The following is a 22913-nucleotide window of genomic DNA, read 5'->3' on the forward strand; positions in this document are numbered from 1 at the left end:
GAAGAGAATGGAAAAAGCAAAGTAGGAGAGGAGGATGAAGAGAGAACATGACTTTCTAAACTGTATCTTACTGGACATTCTTAACACTTTATATACCAAAAAATAATCACATTATTCTTTTGCTTTAAAATTTAACAAGATATTCTACAATTCTTTCGAGATATCCCCCCTTCCATGAGAAATTGGATATTATCAGTCCAAAACTGTATGGATATTAAAAATTACATACACTAAACCACTTATAACAAAGTCAATTTAAAACAAGGGGAAAATTTTCAGAAATTATTCTATATGGGTTATAACAAAACCAAAATATTTATAGTTTTCTCCTATTACAAATAGTTACAGGATTCTGCCCAGACCCAAATACTCCTGGTTTTTTTCTTTTGCCATAATCCATTCCAAGTTATAAAACTACTTCATTCTTTGAAATAGCTGTATCACTTTCCACAGTATGGTTTTATAAACATTTACATATGATGGAATTTAAATTGTTTCATTATTTTTCTTCTAAATATCTTTTTTTTTTTAAGATTTTATTTATTCATGAGAGACAGAGAGAGAGGCAGGCAGAGACATAGGCAGAGAGAGAAGCAGGCTCCATACAGGGAGCCTGATATGGGACTTGATCCCAGGAGCACGGGATCACACCCTGAGCCAAACACAGACACTCAACCGCTAAGCCACCCAGGCATCCCTGTTTTTCTTTTTATATTATAAACAACAAACATTAGATGGGGGAAAAAATTTAATGAGGTGAACCAGGAAGTGAAAATAGAAACCTGGAGGAGTTAGAGAAAAAACACATATTATGATAAAAATAATCCCCTATATATCAATTATTTATAGACAGACAATAAAAATTTGCTCAAAAAAGCCTTTCTGAGCACTTACAATGTGCTAGGCTCTCAGGACACAGAAACAAGACAAAGTTCCAGCTCCTCTATAGCTTACACATTGTAGGAAGAGTATTAAGAATGAATAAATAAATCAATGCACTGAAAAACTGAGAAATATCTTACCTTACTTATTAAGTGAATTATCTCTCCCTCTTTAAAAGAAAGCTCGTCTTCATTAGTACCTTCATAGGCAAATAATGTTCTACAATATTCCTTTGCTAAAATAAAGAATGTAAATAACTTAGTTTAAATAAATTGATTCTTTAAACAGTACTTATTAAGCATCCACTTTGTGTAAAAAAAATATACAGAAGTATTAAAGATGAATTAATAATTTTGGTCAACACTATAAACTTTGAATTAAGTAACAATTTCATTAATCTGTGCACTCAAATAGTTACCAGGTGTCTACTATGTTCTAGGCACAGTTCTAACTGCAGGGGGATACATAGGTGAACAAAGCACTCTACAGTCTTTGACCCTGTAGTGCTTACATATCCTAGGATCTAATACTCTGATCAAATAGTAGTTTTAACAAACATCTTCAAAAAATCTAACATATTTGAGCATGTTTCATTCCCAGTATGAAAATTTTATCCAAAAACCTACCTTTACTTTTATTTTCCGTGTCTGTTTTTGTTGCATCCAGACTCTGTGTTTTGGATCCTACTGACTGTATAATTAAGGGCTGGAATAGAAAAGGAAGGTATCAAATATTTTAGGTGAGAATTAAGATAATATTGTTAAATAAAATTTCCATTTGCAGTTAGGCAGCTTTCTCTAATGACCTGTAGCCAGGTTAGTAATATAACTGAAAACTCTGTAATAAAAAAGATAAAGATAACAAAAGCTACTTAAATGATAGCTCAGAACTTCACATTTTAAAAACTCCCTATCTTAAGGATAATACACATTCTTTGCTACCCATAATAATGTGATTTAATTTTAAACCTCTAAAATAAATAAAAATAATAGCATCTGAAAATGTACTGAATACCAATCTCTGAGCTAAACATTTACATACATTATAACCTAATCCTCAAAGCAATCTGAATAAAGTAAGCTTTATTACTCGCTTCTTTCATAGATGAATAAGCAGTTAACTTGCCCACAGTAACAATAATTTAGTAGTGGAGCCCAGATTGGAACCTTTCAGAAAGTGGCTCTTAAACAACAGTACTAATAAACTTCCTTAGGATGACCTAGGGAAGGAAAAGAAAATCTTTATTATTTCTTCATTGTTGCTATCTGAATGAAAAGCCTAGGTAATGTTACAACCCCTATAACTATAGTAGAAAATTTTAGATTGTAATTGACTAAGTCCTTCATACTAGTGTTTTCCTGGACTTCTCCTCCCAGAAATAACATTACATTTGACCTTAGCTGTCATTATTTAAAAATCTAAATGTACCAATTACCTATCACTCTGTGTTCTGCTTATCTTTTAAGATACTCCCTTTAATTTCTCCCCCAATTCTAACCATCATTTCTTCCAACCTAATGTTACCTACAAATATAGCAAATGTGCTCTCTACTTTGTCCATTCCCAGATCAATGATCAAAGCAAGGCTCACCAGGCCATCATATAAGGGTGACCCTGAGACCACCTCTAATAACTCTTGAGTAGTGAACATTTTAAGTGACATCTGAAAGAATACTAGTGTAATCATTAATGAAATAAAGTTATTATATAAACCATAAGCTTCAGAGTTTGAAAAGAGCCCCAGATTATCTAGTGTCTATCATAATGCAAACACTGGTTCTCCAACATTCCTGGCTGTTATATTGCTATACAGCACCATTTCAAAAACCACAAGAATTCCAATCTTTACCTTTAAAACCAAGAATCAATTAAGCCCCATAATCTAATTGTCAGTCGCAGATCTAGGAAAGGGTAGGGTAGAAAGTACAAATTCTCTTTCCTGAATCCAAATCATTATTACATGAAAAACTATGCAACAAGCTGGGAAAGAAAAAAATATGTTGAAACTAACCACCTTAGAAGAAAAATTAAGAATGTATTTCACTAACCAAAACAATCTTATAAATGAAATACAGCTGAATTAGGCAAGCAAATACTCAAATACTTTAAACTCTTTTAAGAGTTAAATAGAGACATACAACTGAGAACTAAAATGAAACAATACCTAAAAAGTCAATAGTAGAAAAAACTAACTGAAGTAGGTACTTGTCTGTATCTCTAAGGTGTGAACTTCAGAAACAATAGCTTTGCAATTAATGTTCTAGAAACTGCAGCTATTTTCTCCCAAAACAAAGACTTAATGCATTTATTTTAAAATCTGTTATTAATTTGGAAGGAAAAAATAAATAAATAAGGATCTCACCAAGTGGTAAAAAATAAATCTGTTATTACATGTCTTAATTTATGGTACATTCATTTTATTTCACAATGCCAGTGAAATGCTCATGAAAAATAAACTTTTCCATACATTTTGAGAGGGAGATTAGCAGATTTCAGCATTGCTGACAATCAGAGGAAAGTTAAGTAGAGTGGAATTAATTTAGTATTTCATTGTGAATCCATTTTATTTATTTACTTATTTATTTATTTATTTATTTATTTGGTGAATCCATTTTAAAATGACCCATTAGACCTACTTCAAATTAAAAAAAAAAAAAAGTAATTTTAGCTTTTAAAAGGCAAAACAAAAATATTGCCTTTTCTACTTTTACCTATGATAACCAAAAACTCTAAAGTTTCCATTACGAGAGCTCACGTTAAATTTACCAGGAAATGTTCTCATTTTGTAAAACATTAAAGTAATCTCTATATAGTTGCAAACAGTTTCTAAGTCTTCTCATTCATAACCAATTATTAGCAATCTCAAAAAAGGAAATAAAACAGAGTTGTAAACTGACTTTTACATGTTAAAAAAAATCCTTAATGAGGGTAGCCTGGGTGGCTCAGTGGTTTAGCGCCGCCTTCAGCCCAAGGTGTGATCCTGAGACCCAGGATCGAGTCCCACGTCAGGCTCCCTGCATGGGGCCTGCTTCTCCCTCTGCCTGCGTCTCTGCTTCTCTTCTCTGTGTGTGTCTCTCATGCATAAATAAATAAAATCTTTAAAAAAAAATCCTTAATGAGTGCAGTTAATCTAAGTAAAGTTCATTATTACTACCTTTTCCGTTTTCTTCTCTTCTATTTCACTACCAGATGTTCTTGTTCTAAGTTTCACAGAGCCTTCTTTAAAAATATCTCCAAATCCAATTCCTCGAATTTTCTTTGGCTGTGTAACTGATCCAGGTGCAGTTTCATTCCCATTCCCCGGAGACGGTAAAGGTGAGGTAGGCCCAGTAAAAACCGTTTCTGAAAGAATAATTTGTTTTTGAAGAATGCAGAATCACAAAGATCTTGATATTCCCTTCCAGAGTATTTATGTATACCTCCTAATTAAAAATGGTAAAATAAAAAGAAAAAATTAAATGATGGGAGCACTAAAATATCCAAAAAAGTAAAATTCATTTAAACTGATTTTTTTGGATATTGTTTAGAATGGTAACAATTTTAGATATATTTAATTATTAAGATGCTAATTAAGAAATCCAGGAAGTCATATTATATAGTCATATTATACATACATATTATACACACATATTATGCATTTGATAAAAGCATGTCAAAATTCACAGCTCTTGGACAAACATGATACAATGTAAGATCAAAACATTAGAGAGAAAATTAACCATTTCTAAAAGTTATAGGATTCAGTCTAATTGTGCTCACTTTGGCAGCACATATACTAAAAATAGGATTCAATCTGATCAAAGTAGGGGAGTTTCCCAATATAACAACTAGTAATATCAGCAAATGTTTTCTTTAAAGTCTATTTTATTTCTAAAAGTTTAAGATCATTTTAACTCATACATGAAATAACATGTCTAAATTTGAAGCAATAAAAATTTAAATCATAAACTTTTAAAAGAAATTTAATATTATATGAATAAGAAAGCTGTTTCTACAATCTTGCTTATTAGTAGCAATGGATCTTATTTCTAGGCTTTAACGAGTTTATGAACAAACCATAGAAAACTGTATGGGTATTTTTTTCACTTTATTTTTCTGGGTAAAAGCAGCATTAGCTCTTATCAGATTCTCAAAGGGCCTTAAATCTAAGAAAAAAAGTTCCAAAGTATATCACCCAAGAAAATTCCAGAAACATTTCAGAATGAGGTTGACGGGTAGGGAAAAACACATGATATGAGTTCACTGAACTAACAAAATCTGTTGAAGTTTAACAGTAAAAATAACGAGGCAATTAATAAAAATGGTAGCTACATTTATTCAGGGTTTAATCGATACCAGGCATTTGCTAAGCACTGTACATGAATTATATTTAACTTACATAACCACTCATAGGCTTAACATTAAGAACTACCATCCCTCATTGTGAAAATAAGTGCGCAAAGAAATGTTAAGAAGTTTTCCAAAGCCATAGAGATACTAAGCAACAAAGCCAACATTTGAACTGAATTCTAGATGGTCTCAGAACCAAATATTTTAAATTATTAATTAGATTATTAATGAATTATTAAATTACTATTTTATAAACTATAATTGTGGTTTAAATATTGTTAATAAATTATTGAATCAAAAGCCTCCAATCACACATCTGAAACATTTGAGAATTAAAAGGAACTTTTATTAAATGTAATGCTAACAAATAATCTATTCTAACTAACCACTTTCAATATTAGCTTAAGCCACATTTTTTGTAATATATTTTTAGTCTATTAGAATGTTTACGTACAATAAAATAAACCACTTTTACATGGATATTTCAGTAATTTTTGAGAAATGTATGCATTATGGAACCACAACAATCAAGATGCAGAATACTTCTGTCAACCCAAATGGACACTCATACACACCTTGATTTTCATTGTCACAAGTATCTTTCAGAGTTTCAAATAAACTTAATCACACACGTAAGTCTCCTGTCTGCTTCTTTTGCTAAGCAGAATGTGTAAAATATACTCATGCTGTTCCATGTATTCATACTCCACTTCTTTTTATTGCTGATTGGTATTCCATTTACAGACCTATCACTATTTCTCTAGCATTAAGAATGTTAGCTGCCAGTTTTCACAGATGAGCTTTGTCTAATTTAGAAAGTTCCCTTCTGTTGCTCTTACGGAGCTTTTTTAGTGAAATTAAGTGTTGAATACACAAAGTTCTCTGGGATGCCTGGGTGGCTCAATTCTTAAGTGTATGCCTTTGGCTAGGGCGTGATCCCGGAATTGGAGGACCGAGTCCCACATTGGGCTTTCTGCATGGAGCGTGCTTCTCCCTTTGCCTGTGTCTCTGCCTCTATGTCTCTCATGAATAAATTAAAAAAAAAAAAAAAAGAATACACAAAATTCTCTTTCTGTACCTACTGAGATGACTATTATTTAAACTGTTAACTTTTGAATCCATGGGATAAACCTCATTAACTATAATGTATAACCTTTACATATTTTGCTTTTGAACCAAAGGGATAAATCCCATTAATCATAACCTTAACATATTTTTGCTAGACTTGATGTGCTAGTTTTGTTTTGATTTCTGTTTATGCTCATGAGATAATGATTTGTAGTTCATTTTTTCATGACTTCATCAGATTTTTATATCAAAGTCATACAAACCTAAGAAATCTGAAAAACTTTGTGTAAGATTAAATCCTTAATAGAATTCAACAGTATTTTGTGTGAAGACTTTTGATAATGAATTCAAATTTTTTCATGTGCTATTCAGACTATTACTTCCATTTCTATTTTGGTAGGTGTACTGTTTAAGGAATATATACATCTAAATCATCAAATTTATGAGTATATTTTTTCATTATCCCTCTGAGGTCTGATCTGTAGTGATTATTCATATCTGGTTGTTACTCAGACACTTTATGTCTGATTATCAGTAATATTTTTTTTCCTTTTTTCTTGAGCAACATTAGAGCTTTATCAATTTTATACCTTTTCAAAAAACTCAACTATTGAACTTGATTTTCTTTAAAGCTGTTTTTTATTTCATAGTTTTTTGCTCTCATTTCCTGCCTTCTAATTATTTTAGGTCTACTCTGCTCTTCTTTTACTGATTTCAAATATAAAAACTTAAGATTACTGACTGCTACTCTAGTATTAGCACTGAAAGTACAGGTGCTGTTTTACCTGCATTTCACAAATTTTTATTGTTATTTCCATTTTTTTTCTTTGAAAAACCAGTTTAATTTCACCCCTAATTTCTTCTTTGATCCACTGATTATTTATAAGTATTGCTTAATTTCCAAGTAACTGAGAATTTCCCAAGTATCTATTACTAAAATATTTCCCCTGGAGTCAAAAAACCTCCTGTATAGGACTGTAAACCTTTTAAATTTCTGAGACTTGTTTGATGCCCGAAGATTAAGAGTCTACCTGGTAAATATTCTATGTACTCTTCAAAAGAATGTGTATTCTACTGTTGGTGGGTTAACAATTTCATAAATATAAATTAGATCCACTTATATGATTACTTGAGTCTTCTACATCCTTGCTAATTTTTTTGTCCACTAATTCTATCAATAAATGAGGGAAGGATGTTCAAATCTATGTGTGAATTTGCTTGTTTCTTTCAATTCTGGCAGTTTCTGTCTCATGAACTTCAAAGTTATACCATGAAAAGGAATAAAATTAGGTTATACATATATAGAACTATTATATAATTTTTATGAATTGATTCCATCATTATGAAATGTTCCTTTTATTCCTGGAATTTTTTCCTTAAGTACACTGATATTAATGTAACCATTCTAAATTGCTTATGCTTTGCACAGAACACCCTTTTCCTTTCATTTAACCTGTATCTTAATATTTGAAGCAAGTTTCTAGTAGGCTACACATTATCCAGTCAATTGGCCTTTCAATTAAGAGTTTTCAGATCATTTAATTTTTTTTAAGTGGGCTCCATATCCAGTGTAGGGCTTAATATGAATGCTTCAACTCACAATCCTAGATCAAGACCTGAGCTGAAATCAGGAGTCAGACACAATGAATGAGACACCCAGGCACCCCCAGACCATTTAGATTTAATGTAATCACTGATGTGGTTTAAATCCATGATCTTGCTATTTGTTTCTATTTACACAGACGATCTTTGTTCCTTTTTCTTTTTTATCTTTTGGCTTTAACAACAGACATTATTTTTTCAGAAGCTCAAGATCAGAGTGGCAACATGTTGGGTTGTGGTGAAATCTCTTTGTGGCTTACAGATGGCCGCCTCTCACTATACCCTCACATGGCCATTCCTCATGTGTGCACATAAAGACAGTGGCCTCTGCTATATCCCACACCCCCCCTTTTTTTTAATTGACATAGTATACTAGTTTTGGGTATACAAATAAACGATTACTTATGTGTATATATACTATGAAATGATTACCACAGTCTAATTAGTTAACAACCATCACCATACAGTTACAAAATATTTTTCTTATGAGAACTTTTAAGATCTATTTTTCTATGACTTTTCAAATATACAATACAGTTTTATTAACTATAGTCACTATGCTGTACATTACATCCCCAGAAGTTATTTATAACCTGAAAGTTTGTGCCTTTTGACCACCTTTATTCATTCTACCCATCCCATACATTTGCTTCTGGCAACCATCACTGTATCCCTAAGTTCAGTTGTTTTTAAATTCCACATCTAAATGAGATCATACAGTATTTGTCTTTCTCTGACTTATTTCACTTATAATGTCCTCACGGTCCTTCCATGTTGAGGCAAATGGCAAGGATTTCCTTCTATTCTATGGCTGAATAATATCCCATTGTGCATATTTTTAAAACTTTTTTCTATCCATTGTATAAACAATGCTGCCATGAACACAAGGGTGTAGATTTCTTTTCAAATCAGTGTATTCCTTTTCTTTAGGTAAATGACCAGACAATGGAATTGCTGGATCACCTGGTAGTTCTAATTTTCTGAGGAACCTCCATACTATCTTCATTAGTGGCTGCACCAAATTACATTCCTACCAACAGTACAGGAGGGTTCCCTATTCTCCATATCCTCAAGCACTTCTTGTTTTCTTGATAACAGCTATTCCTACAGGTGAGAGGTGTTATCTCATTATGGTTTTGGTTTGCATTTCTCTGAATATTAGCGACGTTGAGCACCTTTTCATGTATTTTTTGGCCATCTGCATATCATTCTTTGAAAAAAATACCTATTTGGATCCTCTGTTCATTTATTAATCATGTTTTTGAGTTGGGTAAGTTCTTTATATATTATGGATATTAACCCCTTATAAGATATACGGGACAAAGGAACAAATATAAGATATATGATTTGCACATATTTTCTCCTATTCCATACTCTGCCTTTTCATTGTTGATGGGTTTTCTTTCTGTGGAGAAGCTTTTAAGTTTGACGTAGTCCTATTTGTTTATTTTTGCTCTTGCTGCATTTGCTTCTGGAGTCAGTTCCAAAAAATCATCTCCAAAACTGATGTCAAGGAGCTTACCTATGTTTGCTTCTAGGAGTTTTATGCTTTTAGGCAATTGTTCAAGACTTTAATCCATCTTGAGTTGAGTTTTGTATTTGATGTCTCTAAGTATTTTTTTTAGCATTTTTTTATTATTAACTTATTAACTATTATTGTTTTAAGAGTTGCTCTAGCCTTACAATATGCATCATTAACTCACCAAAATCTACATTCAAATAAGATTATACCACTTCAGGGATCCCTGGGTGGCGCAGCGGTTCGGCGCATGCCTTTGGCCCAGGGCGCGATCCTGGAGACCCGGGATCGAATCCCACATCGGGCTCCCGGTGCATGGAGCCTGCTTCTCCCTCTGCCTGTGTCTCTGCCTCTCTCTCTCTCTGTGTGACTATCATAAATAAATAATAAAAAATTAAAAAAAAAAAAAGATTATACCACTTCACATGTAATAGCCTTACAATGGATGCATTTCCATTTCATCTCTTCTGTGTTTACAGCTACTGTTACCATACATTTTACTTCTACATAAGCTATATTTCCCATAATACATTTTAATACATTATCATTTAAAAATTTTAAAAATGGAAAACAGTGTTTTATACTTACCCACATATTTACCTATATTTCTATCACTCTTCATTCCACTTAAAAAAATACAAGTTTCTACCTCGTATCATTTTGCTTTCTTCCTGTAGAACTTTAATTCTTTAGAGTGCTGCAGGTTTGCTAGCAATGAATTTTCTATTATTGCTTGTCTGAAAACTTTTTTCTCATCTTTATTCTGAAGAATATTTTCACAAAACCAGAATTCTGAGTTGACCGCTTTTCTTCTTTTAGCATTTCAAAGATTCCACTGTCTTCTGCCATACTTAGTTTCTGATGATTGTATGTGGTTTTTATCTCAATTTTTCTCTACTTGAAGTGTCCTTTTTCCACTAACTCCTGAGACTTTTCACTTTACTGTTTATTGTCAGCACTTAATTATGGTATACCATTGCAAGTCCTGTGTGTGTGTGTGTGTGTGTGTGTGTGTGTCTTTATCTTATTTGAATTTGTGGATTTATAGTTTACATCAAATCTGGACATATTTCAGCACTCTTTAAAAAAAAAAAGATTTTATTTATTCATTCATGAGAGACACACTGAGAGAGGGGCACAGACACAGGGCAGAGGGAGAAGCAGGCTCCATGCAGGGAGCCCGACTTGGGACTCAATCCTGGGTCTCCAGGATCACACCCTGGCCTGAAGGCGGCGCTAAACCACTGAGCCACCCAGGCTGCCATGCCCTACTTTAACATTTTTTCTTCACTATTTTTCCTGACCACCTTTTCTCTACTCTTTTTCTGTAACTCTAGCTACATGTTAGACTATTTAAAATTATCCCAAATTTTCTGCAGTCTTTTTCCTCTTAGTGCTTCATTTTTGGAGTCTATTGCTACGTGTTCAAGTTCAATTATTTTGTCTTCATTCTCTAGATTACTGTTAAAATTCCACGAGAAGGAATTCTTTTCAGATACTGTGTTTTTCATTTCTTGTAATTAGTTTCATTTGATTCTTTTTTTTTATATCTTCTGTTTATTTCATTCTTCATATTTTTTCCCTTACATCCTTGGGCATACTGAACAGTTTTATTAATAGTTATTTTAATATCTTTGTTGCCAATTCCATTATTTCTGGTCCACTTTCTATCAACTAATTTTTCTTCCAAATTGTGGGTCACATTTTGCTACTTCTTGATATACAGATAGTAATTTATTTTATTTAATGTTGTTGAGTGTTAAATCTTGTAATCCTTTAAAAAACAGTGGCTCAGTTGGTTAAGCATCCAACTCGGTCATGATCTCAGAGCTGTGGGATTGACCTCTGCTCTGGACATGGAGCCTACTTAAAAGTCTCTCTCTCACTCCCCCTCTGCCACCTACTCCCCACAAGAAAATTTTAAAATTTTAAACATAAAAAATTTAAAAACAGTGATTCTCAACCTAGTGTACTTTTATCCCCTAAGGGATATGTAGAATGTATGGAGACAATTTTAGTGATTATAACTGAAGGGTGCAACTGATATCTAATGGATTTAGATCAGAGATGTTTATTAACAGTCTATATGCACTGGACAGACCCCAAAGCAAGACAAGTATAGGAATTCATTGCCATAAAAATTAGAGTATTACAGATAATGTCAAGCTCACATTGACCGCAGTGTTGCCATTCTGATCTCATTTATTCTCACTAGAGGCAAACATTATTATGAGCTTTGTGTATGTATTTTTCTGGTTTTTGCATATATAGGCATTTATCAAAAAATATATATTATTTTGATTCTTAAAAATTTGCCTAAATGGTATCATACTGTGCACAGGGCTCTACAACTTATCTTTTTAATTCAATGTGTTTTCCAGCTCACCAATATTGATACATATAGGTCTAGTACTTAGCAACTCTAAGTACAAATAAATGAATATAATAGGAATAAATGGAGATTTGGTAGCTTGAGGGAAATGCTGTACTATTCTATAAAACTCATTAAGAATTTTAAGAAATTAGGAGTTTTTATTCTGATAATAAGCCATTCCCATAGTCCAGATGCCAGCCTCATTGGGTGGCCATTTCCCTATTGGGTATTGCCTTCTCTGTACTTAGAGACAGCGAAACGAGAAAAAGTGAAAGCACAAGAATATGACCATACCAGACAAGGAAAAATAATGCCCCAAACACTGAGAGAGATAGATATTAACTTCCTAAATTGAGCAAAGAAAGTGGAGATTTGGTAATCATTTGTTTAGACTAACCTCTGCGTAGCATGTATTTTCCATGGTTACCATTTGGAAAAGCTTGTTCCCCTCCCCCCTTACCTCTTCCTAACACCAAAGGCATTGTGTGGTGGCAGAGACCATATAGTTGTAATAAGGTTTTTCTTTTTTTTTTTCCTCAATTGCTTTACTTCACATTTAAAATTTTGCATATAAATTGGCAATCTCAACTACAGAATAATTAAATGCTATCAATATGAAATTTGAAAATATACTTAAGAAGACCCCAAAGCAAGGAGTTATCCTGCCCAAATATGACTAGTGAGTGACAAGGCTGAGAAACCCTGAATTCAAGAGTGCTGATTTTTTTCTAGCAAACAGGTTAAGTACCTGCATATTAGTGTGAAGCTTTCTCAGGGTAAAACTAGAATAGCTTCCACTTGAATGCCAATCTACCCTCACTTCACCCTTCCACTGAATTGTCCAATGTATTTAATGAAGTCTCTCAAAGCCAGAGTTCAAACAATTCTTGACCCTGCGTAAGCACCAAGAACTATTCATTTTAATCCCAGTGATTTATTTTTCTTCATGAACTGTTCATGTCTAAGCTCATCGGTTTCACTCCATGCATTCGCAGATATTCAGCCAAACACTCAAGGCAATCCCCTAATCACATTGCTGAAAGAGAATCACGTTTCTCTCTCTCTCTCTCTCTCTCTCTCTCTCTCGGTGAGCAGCTCCACAATTCTGACTACTTTGGCTTCTTTGAACTCAACTCTAAATCCTCAACAAAACTGACAATCTTCTGCTGACATTTACCCTTCCTGCACTGCAGTCTAAAAATTTCCTCCTGGTAGAAATCCAGGAAAAGATTTTCCTTGTTTCACCTTTTCTCAAGTAACTCATTCCTGTGCTGCCTATTGTCTGAAAACATTTGTTTTCTATAATTTATTCAATTTCCCAGTTTGTATGGTGGGCAGGTAATTCTACACTGTCTTACTTCCTCACTGCTGAACTAAGGCCTAAATATTGTAATATACATCTTCAACAACCAGCTTGTCAGATAAACGTAGAAGAGTGTATGAGGTACCTAAACTGAGAAGCTTTTTTTTTTTTAAGATTTTATTTATTTATTCAGAGACAGAGACAGAGAGAGAGAGAGAGAAAGTCAGAGACACAGGCAGAGGGAGAAGCAGGCTCCACACAGGAAGCCCGACACGGGACTCGATTCTGGATCCCCAGGATCATGCCCCGGGCGGAAGGTGGCACGAAATCGCTGAGCCACCCGGACTGCCCACAGAGCAGCCTTTTAAAGTGAAACAATATATATTAATAAGTCACGCAAAAATAAAGGCAACTTCATCAAATTATTTTAAGGTATGATTCCATAAAACGAAAATTTTCAAAAAAAAAAAAAAGAAAATTTTCTTTTAGATTTAGTGACTATAAACTTTACTGGAGTCATTAAAACATACCATTAAAATAAATGGCTAGATATTAAAAATATCTAAATACTAATAGATAGGTTACTTACAGCTCATTGAAAATTGTCAAAACTACTATAATGACTATTAAATCAATGGTTGGAAGGCAGTATAGTGTAGTAATAAAGCACATGAACTCTAAAGTCAAATCTTCTTGATTCATATCACCTCTTTCACTGTATGTGCCCAATTTCCTTACCTATAAAACAGGATTCTTCATAGGATTGCTGTGAGGACTAAACTGACTCCTGTAAGTACTTAACAGTGTCTGGTTGAGTATCTACTATTTTTAAGGAGTTTAAAGATGTATTGCTGAGCACCATCCAAGTAAGAGAGAGCATGATCACATAGAAGAAATATAAAAAGGAAAATGTCTTAACCACTACAAGGAAGAATGGGCAGAGAAGCGGGAGGAGAAAAAGGAAGAGCAGTATATGGGGAAGCGGCCAAGAATGAGGTTTTGTAATCAGACAAAACAGAAATCTTACCTGTATGGTATTCCTAACATTTTTATGCCTATATACTTTAATGTATCTGTCAGACTGTCCTTGAATTTTTAAGCTTATAGGAAAATTCTATCTACATGTTTTACATGCCACTGTCGGTCAAGTAACATAAAAAGCAAGTCTTCCTATTAGGCCTAAAATTCTTTCTTCCTTTTTCATTAAATCTCTTTAACAAAAGCCAGTTGATGGCTTGTACCTCTATATAAAATCACTTAAAACCAAAAGTCCCAAAATAAAATTGTTGAGGGAAAAAAACAAACCAAGAATCTTTATGTGAGCTATACTGGGTGCTAAAGAAAAGTAATACAACATAGAAACTTTTATTTTTTTTAAAGAATTTACTTATTTATTCATCAAAGACACAGAGAGAGAGGCAAAGACACAGGCAGAGGGAGAAGAGGCTCCTTGCGGGGAGCCCGATGCGGAACTCAATCCCAGGACCCCGGGATCACGACCTGAGCCAAAGGAAGATGCTCAACCACTGAGCCACCCAAGCACCCACAAAGTAGAAATTTGATGAAAATACAAAGCACTTAATGAAAGTAATCCAAGGTCACTATTAAACTAAATGGAGAACATGGAATATCATTAAAGCAAAACATGTAAACCAAGTGGAAGTACTTAGAATCTATAAAGTTGCTGGCACAAATTCCCCTTTTTTACTCCAAAGAATATCTTTTACCATCATCCAAAGATTTTAAAAACAATCCTACGTTTCCTAAGAAAATGTTGTGTGTTTTTTAAGTAGTTAAAAATCTGTATTCCTTAGCTCCTAAACAGAATCTTTAGAAACTATTCTGGTTATAACCTAATTTAAAAAGACTCATAATACATTGCCAGTAAAAGCATCAAAGCCCCTTAACAATTTTCCTTACAAAGCTGTTTATTTCAAGTCATTCAAGGTGAATGCTAATGCGGGATTATAGACACCAAAGTAAGGGTGCACCACCTTAAATCCTTCAGACCAAGCTGGAGACCACCAAATATCAGTTCATCACCTTTGGCACAACCAGTGTATACCACCATTCCACAAGGATCGGGTGCCCCACTAGCAATAAGCACTTTCTTTTTCAGAGTTTGAATAATCCAATTAAAACACTGCTGACTCCTCCTAAGAGAACGAATATTTCTACCCTTAAGAAATCAGAACTTCTGAAGAACAATCCATCAAGGTTTCTTAAACATTTTATGCCAGGCATCCCTCTATTAGCCCAGTAAAGCCCAGAAGGATGCATGGCTCCAAACATTTAACTATTGTGACCCTTTTAATCTCCTCAAAATTCTGACCTGTCATTCTTAGTATCTCTCCTCTTTTACAGGAAAAAAAAATCACAAGTCAGACATCTCTCCCTCAGCTTCCTGGCACTGACTAGTCTCCAATCAATTGAGACTAATCATGATACCTACAATGTAAATTTCATTCCCTCTACCTTCTGGGTTAATCCTATTGAGATAAATTCCATTCTTCCGAATCTGCATCTTTAATTTCTCCCTATTTGTTCTCTTCCATTAACATTTAAAAATGATCCAGACTTTTCCTCTTAAGAACAAAAACATTCTTGAATATATGTTGTTCTCAACTGCTGCACTGCCTTATACTTCCTTCTTCCACTCTCCACCTCCACAGTCAACTTGGCTTCTCTCCCAATCACCTTTCTTTACTGCCCTTATCCAGGTCATTAATGATCTCTCCATCCCTAAATCCAGGATTCCATATACTCTTATCTTACCTATCTTAACCTCACAAAGAATATCAGACATTACTGCCTACGTCCTCCCTGAAAAACTCTCTTCCCTTAACTACCACATACTCACAGGTTTCTCTCTACATTCTTGGTCTTTTTAATAATTCTATTAAGCCCATACTGTAACTGTTGCTATATATATAGCTGGGTCCAAAGCTCTTTTCTTTTTCTTCCCTCTAGACAGTCTCCTAGGGTGATCTCATTTAAGTTCTAAGTCTCTGCAAAGGCGGTGAGACAGAAATATTCTTGACATTCTTAAAAAACTATAAGGAGACCAACATGAATAAACGGGAGAGTTAAGTAGGAGACAAAGTCAGAGAGGTGAAGGGAGGCATCGGGGGTGCCAGGTCAGAGGGCTTTGTAGCCAATTTAAAAAGACTTTGACTTTTACTCTAAGTAAAATATGTACCTACTAGAGTATAAGCACATTAACATTTAGGAGGCAGGTAATGGCAAATTAACAGCCTACTGTAACTGTACAGCAAGAGATAACTTATACAGGGAAAGAGAAGTGGTAAAAGAAAATAGTTCTGTACATTTATTTAGTAGGTGACAAAATCCGTTAATGAATCAAGTGTAGAATGTGAGATTAAAAAGAAGAGTTAAAGATGAATCCAATTCTTTGGTTTAAATAATGAAGCTGCCATTAACTCAGATGAGGAAGACTGTATAGAGCAAATCTAGGTGCAGAGAAGAGGACAGATCAGTTTTGACCAGCTTAAATTTGAGATGCCTATTAGACATCTAAATGGAGATTTTTTTTATAGACTTAAGGCAGGGAGAAGACTTATACAAGGGAGGAAAATAAAAGAAGCTATAGTCACTGGCTTTATAGAACATGGAAAATTGAAAGCAAGTCTTACTTAAGCAAATAAGTGGAATGTAGAAGATGATGAAGGACGCTCTAAACAAAGAAGGTTACATATATTTGACACGATGAAAAAGGAGTCATTTCATTATAAAAATAGAAATGTAACACTTCCTTACAGAAGTAAAGCTTTTCCTGAAATTGAGTATTAGAAGATATTTATCTAAAAAAGTAAAACAGACTAAAAAGACTGTAAAAATACCAAATACAAGGTATGTTACACTTCATTAGGAGATAAGAATAGTAGACATCAATTCTGTAAAATCATAATGCATAAGATGGAACTCTTAAAACTTAAAGATCTATATTCTTTTATCACAAGAGTTCTAAAGTTTTTATAAAGCCACTCACTTCCTGGTATTCAAATGAATATGCAAAAACTTCCTGCCTAAAAATTAGAGTTTTTTTATAAAAGGGAATTATAGTGTACTTCAACCACTGACTTCCCACCCCATAATCACAAAGCTCCACATTTAGAATGCAATGTTATTTTAAAGGGGTTAAGCAGGCAAGGAAGTACATTTTTAACAGACATAATTCTGCAAAGTTACTAAAATTCAAATAAGGTTGAATAGTGCAAGAAAGTACCCAAAGTATTTGACAATTACACAGATTTAAGTTTATAAAAAATTGCAAATATAATATAAAATTTAAATTTTATTTCTTTTGCTAATGATACCATATAGCCTTAAAATTTTGTACAAATTTTATTTTTTTAAAGATTTTATTTATTCATTCATGAGAGAGAGAGAGAGAGAGAGAGAGACGCAGAGGGAGAAGCTGATTCCATGCAGGGAGACCGACGTGGGACTCAATCCCAGGTCTCCAGGATCAGGCCCTGGGCTGAAGGCAGCGCCAAACTGCTGAGCCACCCGGGCTGCCCCTGTACAAATTTTAACAGCTGAGTTTACACGGCATTATAAGCATCATTTTACCATAAAATAATTCGTAACAATTTTTGAGGGGGGCTGAGGCAAAGGGAAGAGGGAGAGGGAATCTTAAGCAGGCTCCAATAGTACATGATTTTATGACTTATATATCTTCCTATCTCAATGATTTTCTGTGTTTCAATGTAATCAGCATCTGTACTGAAAGAATGATTTCAACATCCCAAACTGACCCGACTGTAACTCCCAGTGAAAAAATTGCTCTGCTTAATACTTTATCACATCACTATTCAGAATGGTTAATTTCACATTTGCTTTACACTGGAAAATTAAAGGAAAAAAATGGGGTAAAGAGGTAAAAATAAAAGTGTGGTAAGAAAGAACTAATATCAACTATGCTTCAAAACTTTCCAGGTACTAAGCCAGTTTCTCTTTATACATAATCTGAAAAATGAAGGCATGCTTTATAAGGTACTGATTAAAACAAAGACACTAGACAGAAGCTGACCAAAGAGAAGATAAGCTGTTAAAGAATTAAGTTGTTGCTTTAATTCACACAGTTTAAGGTAAAACCTTAGAGAAATTTAGAACCTTAAAAAGTTCACTGCAAAGGTAAGAAAATATACAGCAGAAGAACACTCAGAAATGGGAGGCAACTTAAAAATGGAAATTTGCACCTTCCAGAAGGCTACTTACTGGCCAACACCACTCACACCAAATACCCATGAAGTTAGTGTTCATTAGTTTTTAGCACACGTACAGAGCTAAGAATACACGTGAGCTCCCTTGAAAGGCCAATGAGAATAAGGGATTCTTAAAAGAGGATCCATGGTAGGATATGCAGTGGATTGCATTATTATTCACATTAAGTGCCCCACCTTCTAGGAAAATTACATATACCTACTCTGTTTCACTCAGGCATAGCCATGACAGTCCAATATAGTATTAGTGGAAGTAATATATGAAAATTTGGAGTAAAAACTTTGAAAGCTATGTTCCTTTCCCCTGCCTCTGTGCCTAAGCCATGTGTCAAAAAGGAGACCCTATTAAAGTCCCTAAATGACTATGTCTTTGTTTTAAGCCACCATGATTTTCAGGTTGTTTTCACTGCAGCATATTCTGAACAACACACTATGTTACATTTTGTTCAAGGAAGAAGGAATTATTCAAATATATGTTTTTGTGGGTACCTGCATAAACACATACTGGGAAGATAATAGCAAGAAAGTACAAATGCTTTCTGATATAGAGCAAAAGAGACAACTAAGTGGACAGAAACAAGTATTACAATGTATATCTTTTTATATACTGGTTTTTGAACCAAAAGAATATATGATCTAGTCATATATATGTATAGGTGTATATATGTGTATATATGAACTATTTAACACATGAGCTAATAGATGAAATTTTATTCATGATTTATGCATATTTTTCAGAGTATAAGTTTTCACCTGCTTCTTAAAGGTGTATGAACCAAGAACATGAAGAAAGAAATATTCTTTACGTCTATATATAATCAAGATGGCATGTCAGATGAAGAATACAAAAGTTACCCACAAATGCTGAATGATCAAGCCCCTAATTTTAACAGCAGACTGCTCCATGCAAGTAGGCTAACCCACCATAGCAGAGACTCATCTACTCTCCCTAAAAATAACCAATACCATTCCCTTGTGCTCCAGGAAAAAGATGACATAATCAACTGGTATGAGGGCTACCTGTTTCATTATAAATTATGAAGTTTTGTTTATATTTCCCTCCCCAAAGTGTTGGCACTATAAAAAGGCATGGAAGGGACATGAGAAAAAAAATATAATACTCTGGAATAAAAAGTAACCAGATCATAAGCTATTCATTTTTTGAACCCTTATAGTAAGCAATAAGCAAACAAAGAAAAAGAACAGTCTCTGCCTATAAAAGGCTGACAGTCTACTGAAGAGGAAAAACATAAACATGTCCAATAGTCATAGGTAACATGATAAAACATCTACACAGACTGGTCAAATGAACTTGAATAAGGGTTTGGCCACTTATTTTTTTTTTTAATTTTATTTATTTATTCATGAGAAAGAGAGAGAGAGAGAGAGAGAGAGAGAGAGGCAGAGACACAGGCAGAGGGAGAGGCAGGCTCCTTGCAGGGAGCTTGATGTGGGACTTGATCCCAGGACTCCAGGATCATGCCCTAAGCCAAAGGCAGACAATTAACCACTGAGCCACCCAGGTACCCAGGCTTGGCCACTAAATGGGGAAAGGCCTACCTCTTTGTAACAGCATATCCATGGGTCTTAAGGGTAATTATTAACCTTGCTTTAAGTTATGTACACCTTGCTTGCTGACCTAAATCCCTAGATCTGCAGCAGAACTAACTTACTTTCCTTGAGATTTGCAGACCACTGACCTTGAGGACTGGAGGACAAGACTTTCCCAGAAGATAAGGCCTGACTACATTCAAAAACAGCTGCTGCTCATGCCAGCAAGTCCATTCAGGGTCATGTCAACAATACAGCTATACCACCTGGGTTCCTGCTTCTCTTGCCCCTCTCCTGTTTTCCATACTTTACCCCTTTAAAATTTCCAGCTTTGCCTGGACAGTGAAGATGGTCTTTGATACATTAATTAGTCCACCATCTTCCCACCTTGCCAGCTTCCTGAATAATGCAACCTTTCCTTTTCCACCATCACCTGTCCTTTGAGTATTGATTTTCTAGCACCGAGCAACCAAACCTGAGTTTGGAAACCAGTTCTCTGTCTGGTAACATCATTAACAAATGCTGCTACGAAAACTGGATATCCACATGCAAAACAATGAAGTTGAACCCTTGTCTTAAATCATACACAAAACTTTACTCCAAATGAATTAATGACCTAAACATAAAACCGAAAACTATAAACAGTGAGAGAGTTTCACAGCACTGGATTCGGCAACGATTTCTTAAATATGATACTAAAAGCACAAGCAACAGAAGAAAAAATAGAAAAATGAGACTATTGTTATGAAAAACCAGGGCAGCCCGGATAGCTCAGCAGTTCAGCACCTGCCTTCAGCCCAGGGCAAGATCCTGGAGTCCCAGGATCGAATCCCACGTCAGGCTCCCTGCATAGAGCCTGCTTCTCCCTCTGCCTGTGCCTCTGCCTCTCTCTCTCGATCTCTCTCTCTCTCTGTCTTTCATGAATAAATAAAATTAAAAAAAAAAAAAACAACTTTCCCTCATCAAAGAAAACAATTAATGGAATGGGAGAAAAATACTTGCATATCATATATCTGATAAGGGATTAATATCCATAATATATAAAGAATTACTAAAACTCAACTACAAAAAGAAAAAAGAACCCACAAATAACCTGATTAAAAAACAAAGGACTTGAACAGATACACAAATGGTCAATAAACATATGAAAAGATGTTCAAGATCACCAATCCTTAGAGAAATACAAATCAAAATCACAATAAGATATCATCTCAAACCCATTAGGATAGCTAATGTCAAAAAAAAAAAAAGTGTGTTTGCTGAGGATGTGGAAAAATTAGAACCCTTATACAACTGTTGGTGGAAGTGTAAAATGGTACAAACACCATGGAAAATATATAGCATTTCCCCCCAAGAAATTAAAAAGAAAACTAGGATATAATCCAGCAATCCCATTTCTGGGTGACTATCTAAATTGAAAACAAGGTCTCAAATATTTGTATGCCCATGTTTTGGCAGCATTACTCACAACTGCCAAGAGGTAAAAACAACTCAAACATCCATGGATGGATAAATGGCTACACAAAATGCAGTACATTTATATAACAGATTATTCAATCTGAAAGAGGGAATTCTATCACATGCTATATGCTATAACATGAACAAATTTTGAAAATATTATGCTTTGTCAAATAAGCTAATCTCTAAAAAACAAATACTGTATGAGTTCATTTATATAAAGTAGTCAAGTTCATAGAACAAGGAATGAGGAGTTACTTAATGGGTATGGGGTTTTGATTTTGTGAAATGAAAAAGTTCTGTAGATCTACTGCATGACAATGTCAATATACATAATACTTCTGAATTGATGCTAAGAAAATGGTCAAGATAATAAATTCTATATGTTTTTTATAACAATTAACAATTTTTTTTAAAAGCCTGTATAGAGGAAAACAAGCGGAAGAATAATTAGAAGCAAAGAACAGGAGTTTAGAAAATAACATCTTTAAGATAGTTGTAATCAGGGGTGCCTGGGTGGTTCAGTCCGTTAAGCATCTGCCTTCCGTTTAGGTCATGATCCCAACCAGACTCCTGGGACTGACCTGCATCGGGCTCCCTGCTCCTAGGGGATCCTGCTTCTCCCTCTCCTTCTGCCTAATGCTCTGGGTATTTGTGATTGCTCCATCAAATAAATAGATAAAATCTTTTTAAAAAGGAAAAAAAGATAGTTGCAGAGTTGCAGATTATATTTCTAAAGTTTCCTAGAATATTTCGGAAAAGATGAAAATGTGCCAAGTTTTTTTTTTTTTTTAAGTAACAAGCAATATATTTTGTTTAGATCTATCTTCTACCAGCACCTCTGATATTCAGATCATTTTACTCCAGGCTGATAGGTACTAGTTTGAGTTAACTGTCTTATCTTCCAGAGGCTAGGACCTTAAGCTTCTGGACTGCAGAGGGTGATTCTGTGCCCTCACAAAACCAACCTAGCACTGAGCACATAAAGGCTTAAAAAACATTCACTGATTAAACTGGCCTCGACTGCTTCCTAAGGTCATTTACTTTATTCTAAAAATAAGATTAGAGTTCAAACTACTCACCAGACTGATTTATACCTTCACTCTGTTACCTATTAATTATTACTAAAATTGATTCCTAAAACCCTTTCCGGAAAATGTGGTATTATTAATCGTTAACTGGCAATTTTTCCTTAATATGTGATTCATCATTACTAGATCTGTTTTATATGGTTTAGTTTCCAGAACAATTAGCAGTATTTTATGATTATGTAAAGTAACACATTTTCTCCTGACACTTTATAAAATCCAAGGTCTCCAGTATATCATTTCAGAAACTGTTTTCATGTTGTTTTTCCATACTCATCCCAACAATCTACTGATAACATCAAAGATCCGAATGCTGCTTTTTAAGCATTAGTTCTCTCATGATTAAATATAAAAGCAAACTCAATTATTTATTTCATTCGCTCTATGGCTGATGGGCCAAAAGATGAAATCATTGTAGACTAGAATGTACCTTGTGGTATTAAACTAGAATTAGAGGTACCAGTAGAAATAGGTAGGCATGTAGGTAGAGAGA

General features: G+C 34.2%; 1 protein-coding gene across 1 annotated transcript in view; it reads right to left on the reverse strand.

Moving 5' to 3' along the window:
- The window catches only part of LOC121488001 (CD2 associated protein), a 140121-nt gene that overhangs the window by 47751 nt on the left and 69457 nt on the right, over window positions 1-22913 (reverse strand). The window contains exons 6-8 of the mRNA XM_041750193.1: window positions 4037-4224; window positions 1509-1587; window positions 1023-1117 (exon numbers count right to left, since the gene is read on the reverse strand). Coding sequence (XP_041606127.1) covers window positions 1023-1117; window positions 1509-1587; window positions 4037-4224 — 362 coding nt within the window. The remainder of the gene's footprint in view (window positions 1-1022; window positions 1118-1508; window positions 1588-4036; window positions 4225-22913) is intronic.

Source organism: Vulpes lagopus, chromosome 1 (genome assembly GCF_018345385.1).
Source record: "Vulpes lagopus strain Blue_001 chromosome 1, ASM1834538v1, whole genome shotgun sequence".
NCBI classification, from domain to species: Eukaryota; Metazoa; Chordata; class Mammalia; order Carnivora; family Canidae; genus Vulpes; species Vulpes lagopus.